This window comes from Diadema antillarum, unplaced genomic scaffold, assembly GCF_040938485.1.
Source record: "Diadema antillarum isolate AM-2024a unplaced genomic scaffold, OU_Dant_1.0 seq00000633_RagTag, whole genome shotgun sequence".
NCBI lineage: Eukaryota > Metazoa > Echinodermata > Echinoidea > Diadematoida > Diadematidae > Diadema > Diadema antillarum.
The window spans coordinates 1,689,351-1,703,869 of record NW_027271550.1 but is presented as its reverse complement, the minus strand read 5'-3'; the positions used below and the strand labels follow the sequence as shown (position 1 = coordinate 1,703,869).

Here is a 14,519-nt window from a genome sequence, read left to right as displayed (position 1 = left end):
GTAGATGCACTTAGCCATACACTTATCAGTTTTCACTCAATTATCCTAGTTTATTTCATTATTTTTAATCAAAATATTCTTTGAATATCTTTCTTCAATTTTTAAGGTCACCAAGGAGCTATGGATTTTTTCTTACTGTATGCATACTTTTATTTTTTTTTTCGGATTTCATGCTGCTCTGAGTCCTACGGGGTCATATAACTAATGACGTCTTCCGTTTGTTCGACAACTGATAGTTTTATGAAGCATAGAATAAGCTCAGATATTTCACTCTTCTGTTCGATTCCCCGGATGCGGAATACGCCCGTCTTCTTGTCATTACAAGAATGGAGGTGTTGCCTAAATTTTGCGCCAATGGCATTAATAGCGAAAATCGATTGACTTCTAAATAGAAGGACATCGAGCGGTAATCCTTGTGTGAAATTTCGTGTTGTGCGCCCTGTGTGTGCCCCCGACATCGTGTTGTGGGAGATGGGGTATTGTTTGCAGTCGGCTCTGTTGTGATTGCCTCGCTCGACTACCCTCAAACTGACACCCATCGCCATAGTGATTGCACGCCGTACGAGGTCGATAGTTCGTCGATTGTCCGACGTGCGTGCAGCTTCAACGTGCCACACCAGACCTACTCGAAGATCCGACGGGGCCAAGATTGGCCAGATGCAGCCATCCACTGCACCTATGATCATCCTGCGTGTAGCTGGCTATGTAGTACATGTGTGACGCACGGGCCGGGCGGATACAGTTCTTGCACCACGATCGCTGCCGCGGAATCGGAAGGAGGAGTCCAACGGAGGTAGTGTCGTCTTCGTAAAATCGGTTACAGCAACCCAAGAATGAGCCTAAATTAACCATGGGCTTTCCTAACCATGTGATCTGCGGAATATAGGAGCTAGTATGTTTGTTAGATGCTTGAAAGTGCAATAACCATCGGTAAATCCAGACCAACCCAACAATCTACCACTGGCAGGTTAGCACCTGTTGTTGCCGACGCGACAACAGGTTGGACGCGCGCTGGTGCGGAGAGATCTTTGAGAAGAGATACTTCTTGATAACTTGTTCCCAGATTTCGACAAAACATGGACTTACTACACAGATATACGGTTGTAAAATACTTGTGGTAAACAGATAAAGCACGATGTCAAAGCCTGCAGAAAAGGGTGCTGGTGGGCTGCCGAGACCCTACACAACGAATACGTTCAGGCAGAAGTTGGAGCAGTTTGAGGAGCTTATCGCACGACTTACCCAGCAGGACAGCGAGGCGAGTGCGGAGGAGAGACGACAGGCCATAAATGGTATGCTCATGATCATTCGAACAGTATTAAAATACTTTGAACAAGAAAGGCAGACCGTTGTTTTGATGTATTAAGTGCTTTCTAAATGGTACATCCAGTAAGAGTACGGGTGACCCAGGCAAGTTCATGTTCCACCAAAGATTCGCATTATAAGTGTAACTCTGATCCAGTCAACAAGTGGTATATCTACGTACCTTTGCTTTGTTAAGGTCACATGATTGTTTCTGTAGGATATGTAATATAATGTATGTAGAAGGGACACATTTAACTCTAGGATGATTAATGTAATGAAATATTAGACTTTAATAATTGTTCTTGATCTTTACTTCTATTCATGAGAATTAAAAGAAGCCATTCCAAATGGCACTGTGATGTATATGTCACATGGTAGTGTCAGCAGCATTCTGTCTTTAGAGTTTGACATGATTCACCTTAATTGTACAAATGAAATCAGTATTTTCAAAAAAAAATCTACTCCTCACTGTTGTGTTGAGGGAACACCTTATCAGCAACATCGAACAATCAAATTATTCATTTTTTTTTTTTTTTTTTTTTTTTTTTTTGGGGGGGGGGGACTTGGGAGATAGGTGGGGTCTGTGTCAATTGTTCTATTTTTAGCTCACCTGAGCCAAAGGCTCAAGTGAGCTATTGCGATCGCCCTTCGTCCGGCGTCCGTCGTGCGTCGTGCGTCGTGCGTCGTCCGTCTTCCGTCGTCCGTCGTCCGTCGTCCGTCGTCCGTCGTCCGTCGTGCGTCGTGCGTAAACTTTTTACATTTTCATCTTCTTCTTGAAAACCCCAAGACCGATTTTCATCAAACTTGGCAGGTAGCATCCCTAGGGGGTTAGGAACTCAATTTGTTAAAATGGGCACCATGCCCCACCCAGGGGGCCCCCAGGGGGGCCCAAACCCCCCAAAATTAAGGAATCTGTAAAAATCTTCTTCTCAAGAACCAGAAGTGATAGAGCTAAGTTAATACTATGAGTTAGTACATTGATGACTGTAGTTTCAAGTTTGTTCATGGCAGAATCAGGGGTGCCTCCCTTGGGACCCAGGGGAGGGGGGTGGGGAAGGGTTCTAATGGGGCCTAAATTGTACATTTTCATCTTCTTCTTGAGAACCCCATGACCCATTTTCACCAAACTTGGCAGGTAGCATCCCTAGGGGGTTAGGAACTCAATTTGTTAAAATGGGCACTATGCCCCACCTAGGGGGCCCCCAGGGGGCCCAAACCCCCCAAAATTAAGGAATCCGCAAAAATCTTCTTCTCTAGAACCAGAAGTGATAGAGCTAAGTTAATACTATGAGTTAGTACATTGATGACTGTAGTTTCAAGTTTGTTCATGGCAGAATCAGGGGTGCCCCCCTTGGGACCCAGGGGAGGGGGTGAGGAGGGGTCCTAATGGGGCCTAAATTGTACATTTTTATCTTATTCTTGAAAACCCCATGACCCATTTTCACCAAACTTGGCAGGTAGCATCCCTAGGGGGTTAGGATCTCAATTTGTTAAAATGGGCACCATGCCCAACCCAGGGGGCCCCCAGGGGTCCCAAATCCCCCAAATGAAGGAATCTTTATAAATCTTCTCTAGAATCAGAAGTTATAGAGCTGAGATAATATTATGAGTGAGTACATTAATGACTGTAGTTTGAAGTTTGTTCATAGGAGATCCAGGGGTGCCCCTCTTGGGTAGGGGGGGGGGGGGTGGTTGGAAGGGTCCAAATGGGGGCCTGAATTGTACATTTTCATCTTCTTCCTGAAAACCTCATGATGGATTTTTGTCAAACTTGGCAGGTAGCATCCCTAGGGGGTCAGGATCTCAATTTATCAAAATGGGCACCATGCCCCACCCAGAGGGCCCCAGGGGGCCCCAATCCCCCCAAATTAAGGAATCTTTAAAAAATTGGGCCCTTATTGTACATTTTCATCTTCTACTTGAGAATGCCTGGTCAAATTTTAATTTAGATTAGTGACTGCGTGAAAGGTGAACTTGCGATACTCAGGTGAGCGCTAGACCCGCGGGTCTCTTGTTATTTTTTTGTAAGTAGAGTTCTGCATTATGTGTATTGGAATTTTCTTTACATTGAAATAATTTAAAAGCATCAACATTGTTGAGCATTTCTAATTTCCTCTCAAAATTAACTCTCTTTTGTCTTGCGTTACACAGAAAACCTCCGGTTTGACACATTCTGTGATTCCATCCAGACTCTCTTTGGACCTGACATCCGAAGCACTGACCTAAAATCCATCTTCAGGAAGATAAGCACCAATCCAGATGCAAAGGTTGACTGGAGTGAAGTAAGTTTACCAAAAGTAGGGCACAAAAGTCAAGAACATAATTAAACATGTCAATTTTTAGAGTGGATGATTTTATATTGATAAGATTGTGCAAAAACTATGTATGGCATAAACGACAATGTATTTCACAAACATAGTTTGCAGTCAAGACTTATAAGACCATTTTAGAAGTGGTTGACTCTGTGATTGAGAACCCAGGGACAGAATTGGTAATAATCGTCATTATTTTTTTTTTCAAGAAGCAAAGTTAGTGATGGCAAACATTGGAGATGATAGTTTTACAGCCAGCTAACCACCAAGCAATATTAAGTGCATTTTTATTAATAGTAAATTTTGCAAACTAGAATTCACAGAAAACAACTATTGCAGAATATATGCAACACACAGCATTGCAAAGATTAAAGAAAAGTATGTTTGAGCATATTGTTGTCACTACCTTTCTCTTTTTTCAATTCAAATTTTACAAAATTAGGTCTTCTTTGGATAGGAAAATATTTCACTCATGATAGACATCTTACAGTATGATGAGTGTCAACTTTTACCAGATATGTGAACCTGAGGAATTTTATGCCTTGTTCTAAGATTTGATCTCCAATATGTTCAGCAATATGTTTACTTTTAAGGCCTTGTGCTCCATGTCATTTTTACCTACCTCTCTCTCTCTCTCTCTCTCTCTCTTTAAATAGTTTTCAAGCTCAGTATGTAAACTTAATGAAAGAACTGATTAGGACTGACTAAGATGTGCTTATTTGCTCTGCCTCGCAGCTCTTTGGATACTTCCAATCAACAGCAGAGGAGACAGAACAAACTCATGAAGACATCAGTGTCTTTACTGTGTCTAAGAAACAGCGCATTGGAGAAGCCGCAGGTAATTAATGTGTGTTACTGTGTATCAGGTGTGTTTGTGTTTCCTGTAAAGAGTGAAGATTGAGACGTCTGTGGAAATTAAATGCCAGCTCATACTAACTTGTGTACACGAGGTCTATATCCATGCCAGAATAACGTGTTTGTCAGTGTTGAGATAAAATTGCATTGTGTTGAAATATGATGTTATAAAACAAGACAAAATCTACATTCAATGTTAAAAAGAGAAGGGTCTGGCTTCATGTTATCATTAGTCTACAAATGTAATAAGCAACAATTAACTTACAGATCCTATTTGTCTGTGAGCAAAAGCTCAAAAGCTTTATCACTGCATTATCATTTTTTTTTTCTCTCTCTATCTCATCTGTGACCAGGAGACCGAAAGCGACGCGATGTGATTCACTCAACGACCAATGTCCCCCAGGTTGATGTGTATCTAGCTGCCTCACAGAAGGGTGTTATATCAGTCTGGAACTGTAAGGTAAGAATTCCATCTAGATGCTTAAATTTAGTATGTTTACATCTGATGGACACACCTGCGTTTGTATGCTGACAGAAATAACTGTCGAGGTCACATGCTACGTCTTTTTAACCACTTTGTCTTTTTAACAAGAGAACCTGGGTATTTTGTTTTACTGCCTTCCTGGTTTGGGCTAGCAACTGGAGTTACCAAAGATGAAATTGTATGCAAGAAGTGTGGAAACTGCAGCTTGATCTTAGTGATTGAAAGATATGTTCAGTGAGGATTTACTTTTCATATGATACCTTTTTTTTACTTTTCTGTTTTATATGATTTTGTACTTGTCATCAGAGCCTAATGGAGGAGGCTTTCTCGAGTCTTAAGTCTTGATGAAGTAATCCCTATAACAGCTGCAACACAGCTAGACTGGGGCTTTCTGTGAATATGAATTTGTGAGCAGCCAGGTGGAAGTATTTCTCTTCAAGCATGGTCACACTTTTGTCAGTAGTACGTCCTTGAAAGGCCCAGTATCAATTTGGTGTCACAGAAGAATTATTGCTTGCAAGAAATATTTATGGCTTATATTATACAAAAGTTCATGATATATCTTTAAATAAGGTATTATGTCATCTTTGTGCTGTTTTCCAGAGTGTATGAACTTTATTTATGATTGATCATACACAAGCTGCTTAGTATCACAGGGAACTTGTACCTATTCACTTTTCACCTCCATTATGCAGGTGAATTCTGTAATTTCTGTACTTCAGTCTATAAATCATCTAATGCAGAAGTGTAAACAAAGGTATGCAGAATTGTGATGAAGGTATAATATACACTTAAAGGGTGTGTACAGTTCCGGTTGAGGTGAGGATTTAGCTTTTAACGTTTTGCGAGATATTCAGAAACCACTCTATGAGATGTCAAAGAACATGCAATTCTAAAGGGATATCAAAAGTTTATTTGATGAAAATTGGTTTTGAAATGGCTGAGATATCCAAAAACAAGGTGAAACAAAGAGATCCTAATAAAAGGCGTGGCCTGTCGCCTTTTATTATTATCATCACTTTTTTGGATATTTCAGCCATTTGAAAACCAATTTTCATCAAATAAACGTTGAATCCTTCTTAAAGGGACTGGGGAGGAGTGTTGGAACCCAAAATGCAAAAGTGCTATTTCATGAAGTGAAACAGGCAAAAACAAGGACCAATGCCTATGAAAGGACTAAGCAATGAAAAAGAATCGATGAAAAATACGGCATTATGAAGATATCTATGATTTTTTGAAGAGCGTTACATGTAACGCTTGTCAAAATCACGGGGGGTCGGCTTAGAGGCTCTCCGTTCAAGTGTTGTTTTTGCCTCCCTCTTTTGTCCGATTTTGGCACAGCGTTAATGTATTGCCTTCTCCTCGGCGAAAAGCAAGCCCAAGATATCGCCGCGATTGCGAGGCGAAACCCGGGTGCCTGTTCACTGGCTAGCGAGCGTTATCGGTGCATTTCCCGGGATCCGCCCGGCAGCTAGCTAGCACGGGTCCGCTTGAACTCTGATCTGCTGGCTGCGTATAAATACCATCCACACTAACAATGGAGCCGCAGGAGGAGAGCGAGAGATCTGTCTCCAAGAAGAGGAAGACCATGAAAACCAGTGACAGAGTATGGAGATGGTGACAGAAAAATAAAATGTAGAGTCCCAATTCCCCTCAAGACACTAGAAGATAAGGGGCTGAACGACAGAGATGTCATTTCACTTCGGCTGGATCGGTAATAAATATGTGAAACTCGGAAGACCTCATAGAGTTCAGTGTGAGTAGGACCTAGACTATAACAACTGTTACAGTGTTAGTGTTGTTAGCGTAACATTAATTGATAGAGATGTTACTTAGAGGATCTACACACACTATTGGCCTACTATTTAGTAATACTGATAGTAGGCCTAGATTAGTAATTTTGTTAGGTGTCCTATCCCCTATGCCACACCCTAACATTTTTCTATTAAACTAAATTAGGCCTATCAGAGTTTGCCTGAGATTTTACTCACATATGTGGAGAAAGGCTACATGCAGATTCACAAAAAGGTGTATTCAGAATCACGAGAATGCGATTGAGGTATGGTAGGTATCCTAGACCTATGTATTTTGAGACCCATAATTTAATGACATGAAAGTAGAATAGGGCAACATAATCCAGAATACGGTAAAATAGGAATTCGCGTATCTACATGCAAAACACTTTATTAGCGTGCCATTTCTTAATGTGAACAGCGATTTATGTGTAATTAATAGAGAAGCACATTTCAAAAAGGAGAAATGTTGAGCCAAATTTGGGATGTCATTCATAGGCAAAAAAATTTCCAGTTATGGTAACTATACACAGCCCAGTCGCTGTACGTACGTAGCGACAGGATTCGCTAGTGTACTTACAGCGTGTGGTCGGGCTACAGCTATAAAATGGCAGAGAAAAAGGGCCTCGGACTAGGAGTGGTAGACGCTGTAAGTACGCTGTGCGAATCCTGTCGCTATGTACCTACGTACAGCAACTGGGCTGTGTATAGTTACCATAACTGGAAATTTTTTTGCCTATGAATGACATCCCAAATTTGGCTCAACATTTCTCCTTTTTGAAATGTGCTTCTCTATCGAGTATTACACATAAATCGCTGTTCACAGTAAGAAATGGCACGCTATTTGTGTTTTGCATGAAAATATGCGAATTCCTATTTTACTGTATTCTGGATTATGTTGCCCTATTCTACCTTCATGTCAAATTATGGGTCTCAAAATGTCGAAATAAGAAAGTTACGACACTCATCAGAACTGACGTTTGTTACAAATTGGCGATAGGCGAGAAATCCAATTTTACGAAACGACACTGAATGTATGAAAGTGTCAGCGAATCTGGTGTGGTAACTCTCGGTTTTTACAAAATACTTTGTGGAGACTCAACTGTGTATATGTTGTCATCACAGCTATGATCGGACCAAAAACGTGAATTCACATGTTTGGTAAGGTACCTTGTTATTGTCTCCGGTACACATGGCATTGCAAAAATGTTGATTGAAGTGTATCTATTGTGCGTACATATCATACATATTAAGTGGCTAATGGCGTATATGCATTGTAGCGCAGTTCACTCAGTCTCTATAGTGTAGTGGTTAATGGTGTATATGCTTTGTAGCACAGTAGGTGCTAATTGTTGAGAAAGGTCTGTCAGATATTATTGTGGGTATCTTTTAGGGCAACAGCCAGCATCGCATTCAAGGACCATCCTGACTAGGCAGCTCAGTGAAGCCAGTGACAGCCCCTCTGGTCAGTTGAGACCAGCCCTCCCAGCTACCCAGCTTGATGAAGCCAGTGAAATTCCCTCTCGTCAGTTTTGACCAGCTACCCAGCTCGGTGAAGCCAGTGACATCCCCTCTCATCAATTGAGACCAGCCCTCCTAGCTAACCAGCTTGATGAAGCCAGTGACATTCCCTCTCGTCAGTTTCGACCAGCTACAATGTAGCCTATACCCGGCTTGGTGAAGCCAGTGAGGATGTCCCCTCTCATCAGTCGAGACCAGCCCTCCCAGCTTGATGAAGCCAGTGACATCCCCTCTTGCCCATTGAGACCAGCCCTTCCGTCGGTACAAAAGGTTTGTACAAACTAACTTTAATTACCTGGTACTATTTTAATACACCTAGATCCAACAACTGTTTTGAACCTGCAAATGAAAGTTAATGTTGATATTTAGTACACAAAACATCAATAACTTGTTAGATAACTCTGTGTTCTCAAACGATGCTGTTCTTATTCTTGCTGTAATTTAACTTATAACATTTTTTTTTTTAAACCCAAAGCTGTGGTAGTGGTTAATAAGATTATGGTTGTCTTGATCATTACTTTTAGGGTTACAAGTTACATAGTTTGTACATTGCAGCCACATATAGGCCTACTATATGATTGTATGTGGAATTATACAGACCCCCAAATCCCTTGCATGTGGCTGGATTGAAAGACATCATAGGCCCGATGTGAGGTTGTATACACAACATATAAATAAATAGGGCCTACTTTGTAGATGGGTAATTCCATGAAGTTGGGGCAGTGTCCATGTATGTAGCATCGTGATATTGACAAAATACATGTCAGCATAACTCAATATCAATTATGCTATACATTTATTGTTTGTAGGCTTTACATTTGCATTGAGGCCACACATTTTCCTGGAAATTTTGTGCCATTCAGACTCAATTTTAATGAAGTTATTAAACAATATGTAACACTGTGTCCTGGAGCATCGTGACGTGTCCACGTAGCATCGTGATATTTTAAAATGTGGTCCAAAGAGACAAATTATGGCAATGAGCTTGACCAAAATTTGATGCAATATGCATATTTACAAGGTATGAATAAGATAACTAAATATCTCAAATTTCCTGTACACAGTTTCAATTTTAAAAGAAAATTACAAAATGTATCACGATGCTATGCGGTGTCCTTTTTTGTGTAAAACTGTGGAAAGGAGAGTTAAGATATTTAGCTATCTGACTAATCTAGTAATTATGCATATTATATCAAATTTTGGTCAAGCTAATTGCCTTAATTTGTCTTTTAGGACCAAATGTTTACTATCACGATGCTACATGGACACGTCACGATGCTACAGGACACCATTACATATCGTTTTAATAATTTCATCAAAATTGAGTCGGAATGGCACAAAATTTCCAGGAAAATGTATGGTCTCAATACAACTGCAAAGCCTATAAACAATACATGTATAGCATAATTAGTATTGAGTTATGCTAAAATGTCACACTTCGTGCCCCAACTTCACAGAATTACCCAGATGCACAATGAGAGGCTGAGGTCATCCCGACGTCATGTGCAGTGTCAACTCATCAAAAATTTGGCTAGGGTCTCTGTAGGTCTTATTTTCCTTTTTATGCCTCCGCCACGAAGTGGTGCCGGAGGCATTATGTTTTCGGGTTGTCCGTCCGTCCGTACGTCCGTACGTCCGTCCGTCCGCTTTCGTTTACGCGATAACTTGAGTAATATTTACTGGAATTTTACAAACTTAGTCCAAGTATGAAGTATGATGGGGCAATTATTTGATTAGATTTTGGGTGAAATCGGCTAAAGGTCAAAGGTCAAAGGTCAAGGTCAAATCATGAAATTGTATCCGTTTACGCGATAACTCAAGACTGGATGGAGTGAATTTCACCAAACTTTGTTGGAGGATGATGTATGATGGGACAATTACTTCATTAGTTTTTCAGTGAAATCGGACAGAGGTCAAAGGTCAAAGATCAAGGTCAAATCCTTAAATTTATCTGTTTACGTGATAACTCAAAACTGGATGAAGCAGCTTTCACCAAACTTGGTCCAAGGATGATGTATGATGGGACAATTAGTTGATATGATTTTAGTGACATTGGCAAGAGGTCAAAGGTCAAAAGGTCAAGGTCAAATGCTATAAACGTTGCAATTTCCCCATATCTATGCAATGCCCAAAGGTATTTTCATGAAACTTGGTGTGGACATGTACTACTGCGTAAAATTCTCCAGAGAGAGTTTCACGTCATAAGGTCAAAGGTCAAAAGGTCAAAGGTTAGGTGAAAATGTTGCAATATCACTTTTCTCGCAAATGGTTCAATGTGTCTTCGTGGAACTTGTACATACGCATGTACTGACTGGCAGGGATTATCTAGGGAATTTAGGGGTCATGGGTCAATAGTCAGGGGTCAAAGGTCAAGGTCAACTCCTCACAATTTTACTATTTCCCTCATATACTAGTATATGCAATGCTTGCATTATTAGTTTCAAAACTTATTACATGCATTACCTAATGGAGATTCTCTTGGAAATTTCCAGCCGGAAGGTCAAAGGTCAGAGGTTAAGGGTCAAAGGCCAGGTTTCAATGCCCCCCCCCCAAAAAAAAAAAAAAAAAAAAAAAAAAAAAAACATTTTGTACCGTCATTACACTCTTTCTTCATACCTTGGAAATCACTCAATGCATAAACTTATAAAAAGGTCTCTCAGAATTCAAGTAAAAATTCTCAATTCCCCAAATATGTGTACCTGCACTCTTAGAAAATTAAAGCAATCCCAGTTCAAGACATTTCTGACAAACCTGTCATTTCAATATTTTGCCAGATACGTGAAACTGTCATGGATCACACATTGTGAAGACATTGTACTATACGCCTATTGGGAGAATCATGCATTATGGCAGAGGCATCAGTCGCCATAGCGACATTTCTAGTTGCTATTTAAGTTCTACAGTAGACAGTCTATTTCTAACATATTTCATGGAGTTTTCTCTGTTGCATGTATGTGAGCACTACAAGATAAAGCTACCTGGTAGACTCTACACTGAAATACATGGGATAGCAAGTTCTGTGACTAAATTTACAGATTGGTGAAGAACTAACGGGACTATCCTAATTGTAAGTCAGTGTTAATGCCTTTCATTGTGTCTGATATACAGATGAACTCCAGTCCAGATGCCCCTGTGAAATGGAAAAAGGACAAGTTCATGAATGCCGTTGCCTTCTCCAATTAGTTGTGGAGGAAAATGCTACTCTGAGGAAAGGACTTAGGTCAAATTGAAGTGGATCAAAACCTGGTGAGAGTGCTGACAGATATTGATTTTATCAGAGCCTGGGCAGATGTAAGGAGATAACAGGTTACTGTAAAAGTGGATATTTTAGCGCGACTAATTTTTTGCGGTCGGCGGGGTAAGAAGAGTTTCGCATGTTTATAGTTCCGCGGAATCAAGACATCAACTACTTGAACAAATGGCGAGCAAAAATATTTGCATGCTTTTATTTTCGCGCTAGTTTCGGCTTACGCGAAATGCGTGAAAATTTCAACCAACACCGCAAGAAATTTCCACTTTTACAGTAGATGATGAAGACGTCCCTTTGGCATGCATATTAGGGAATTTTTATGTAAATATCATAAATAAAATGAGCTATTTTCATTGGACTTTCAGCATATAACATAATTGCTTTCATCAGTACTAAACTTGTCATTGCTTGAATGATAGTCTTTAAAGAGAATATTTACTATGTGTATTACTGAATAGTTAATTGAGTCTATATGAGTAGTAAAATAATTTTTCATTGTAAATGTGTAGTAGTTACTTTATTACCAACATTCAGTCATTAGATGAGAGATCAATAGAATGTGCTTGTTGGCCTCTATTGCAGTGGAACAGCTAGCATCACATCCAAGTGCCATCACAGATATCCAGGTTGTTGAAGCCAGTGACACCCCCTCTCGCCAAATAAGACTGCCTCTTCTAGGCTACGCAGCTCGGTGAGACCTGTGACGTCCATCTCGCCAGTGGAAACCAGCCCTCTCTGCCACCAAGCTCAGTGAATCCAGTGACATCCCCTCTCATCAATCAGAACCAGCCCTCCCAACTACTTAGCTCCATGAAGCCAGTGACATCCCCTCTCATGTTCTTCTTTGTGGCTGGCAAATGTTTGAAAACTGAACTTGGATGACTTCAATATCACAATTATGTTGAGTGCATCCAAGTGATGGCAATGATAATAGCTCTGACACCAGTTCTTCCTGTAGGCCTACTGTCAATTTATGCCTTCATTGTGTATTATAGCAAAAGACATGTTAGTAATGAAAAAGCTGCACCTTTGTACCAGGATTGTTGGGGATTCTGATAAATGCACATTGAACATGAATAACATCAATTCCAATCATAGACTACATTCATGTGATGGCAGTGATAACTGATATGACACTACATTTATATCTCTGAACTCTCTATTTCTGTCTTTCCTGTGAGGTAACAACAAACATGTTAGTACTCAAATGTGTGAATCAGAATGAAACAGTGAATTGATTGCCTGGAAAATTTGTTCTTGCCCCATGTAGCAAGTAGGGAAAATAAATCCTGTAAACTCCTAAACTGCATGTGCATTAAACTGTTACTGGAAACTGAAAGGGCTGCAATATCCAGGCACAAAGTGTTTTGTCCTTTTTTTTTTTCATTTGGTCTTTTTTCCCCCTGTGTTTCCCAGGTGTTTCAGAGGTGAAAAACTACAATTACTCCTTTACGATAAAATATTGCATCAGTGTTTTAAAGTGAACTTAAGCAGGGCTGTCATGCACAACAGTGTACATCACTGAAGGGCCTTTCACACATTTCATTATTGCTCTAATTATTATTATTATTATTACTACTACTATTGTTGTTGCTAATTTTTTATTACTATCATCATCTTCATAATGATTATTATCCTCATCATTTATGTGATCACTGATATCATGCCATGTGTTACATTCAAGTGGCACAGCAGGTCCTACACAGTAGCATTGTCCATCAGCATTTTGGAAGACACTTTTTCAGCACAAAATTTTGTGATAACTCTATCAAATCACATTATTATGAGGACAATATTTTTGTGGTAAATGGAGTTTGTGCCCTTGTAATATTCATTGCATCTATATTTTGTGGCCAAAAAAAAAGAAGTATGAATTTTGATAAACAAATGTGTTGGAAGTGCTTCAAACAAGATGTTCAGTTTTCATTCACATAGATATAAAAATACATTGTAATATACATTTTGGTAGGTCCCTACATGATGTTCTACTGATATAATTGTATATGCTCAAACCCTAAACCAATTGTGTTTTGACAATGCAATATGTAGAAGGTCTCCACACTGAAATAGTATAGTGTTCTTTGTACTTGAAGTCATTAACCCTGTGACATTGATTCTTGGACTTTCACTTCAATATTTTTTCCCTGCAAATGTGCAAGTTATTTGAAAGTGGTTGCATTTGTAAGGTTCTTTAATTTACATGTTATAGTATTATTATCATAATTGTTCAATATGATAGGAGTATAATGTGTAGATGCCCAAATTGACTAATGACAGAATGCTGAGCAGTTTCTTTTTTCTTTTTTTTTTCTGCAAATGATTACCTTACCTGTGTCAATTGGCAATCTTTGCTTTACAACTATTTCTATTATGACATTTTATATTTAAAAGATATAGGCCTACATGCAAGTAGCCAGCACAGATTTGTTATCTCTACATTGTATATCACATCACATTACTGTGAGAGCAGTTTCTAAATACATGTAGCACATTTGCAATTAGAACCTGTGCTCATGATGCAACACCAAATGCAAATATACATGCAAAGATAAAAGAAAATGTAAGGTCAGTGTACCCTGGTACACACAACTTCTAATGTAGGTCCCATGTACACATGCAATTTATATGTGCACATGAAATTTGTATTTATGCATGGTAGTATAACGTAAGTGTAGGGATTTATTTTGAACCTTTTATTATAAGTGTATCCCCCCTTCTGTTATTACAGGTACCACCCCTCTACACATAAATACGTCAACCCACACATACAGTAGTACCGGTACCGGTATTCACATCCACAGGCATCCACACACCCCACCTACAATTGTATCACAGACACACCACATATCACATGACATTTTCCACTCTTTCACTTCTCACCCATTGTTCCCTGTAATACTGAAATCATGCCTAAATCACCCAAGCCTGCACATCATTTACATATTATTATGAATATTTAGTTTTAACCTTTGTTTCTTTATTTGCATGTTCTGTTATGT

General features: G+C 39.5%; 1 protein-coding gene and 1 long non-coding RNA gene across 2 annotated transcripts in view; both read left to right on the top strand.

The window, feature by feature from the left end:
- The first annotated feature begins 1,135 nt into the window (after positions 1-1,135).
- The window catches only part of LOC139736198 (WD repeat-containing protein 64-like), a 38,359-nt gene continuing 24,975 nt past the window's right edge, over positions 1,136-14,519 (top strand). Inside the window, exons 1-4 of the mRNA XM_071646931.1 lie at positions 1,136-1,292; positions 3,457-3,587; positions 4,353-4,455; positions 4,826-4,932. Of these exons, the coding sequence (XP_071503032.1) occupies positions 1,136-1,292; positions 3,457-3,587; positions 4,353-4,455; positions 4,826-4,932 (498 nt within the window). The remainder of the gene's footprint in view (positions 1,293-3,456; positions 3,588-4,352; positions 4,456-4,825; positions 4,933-14,519) is intronic.
- On the top strand, positions 8,143-13,317 carry LOC139736167 (uncharacterized). Its single transcript, XR_011711241.1, has 3 exons — positions 8,143-8,540; positions 11,379-11,516; positions 12,103-13,317. It is a non-coding gene; the product is annotated as an uncharacterized lncRNA (long non-coding RNA).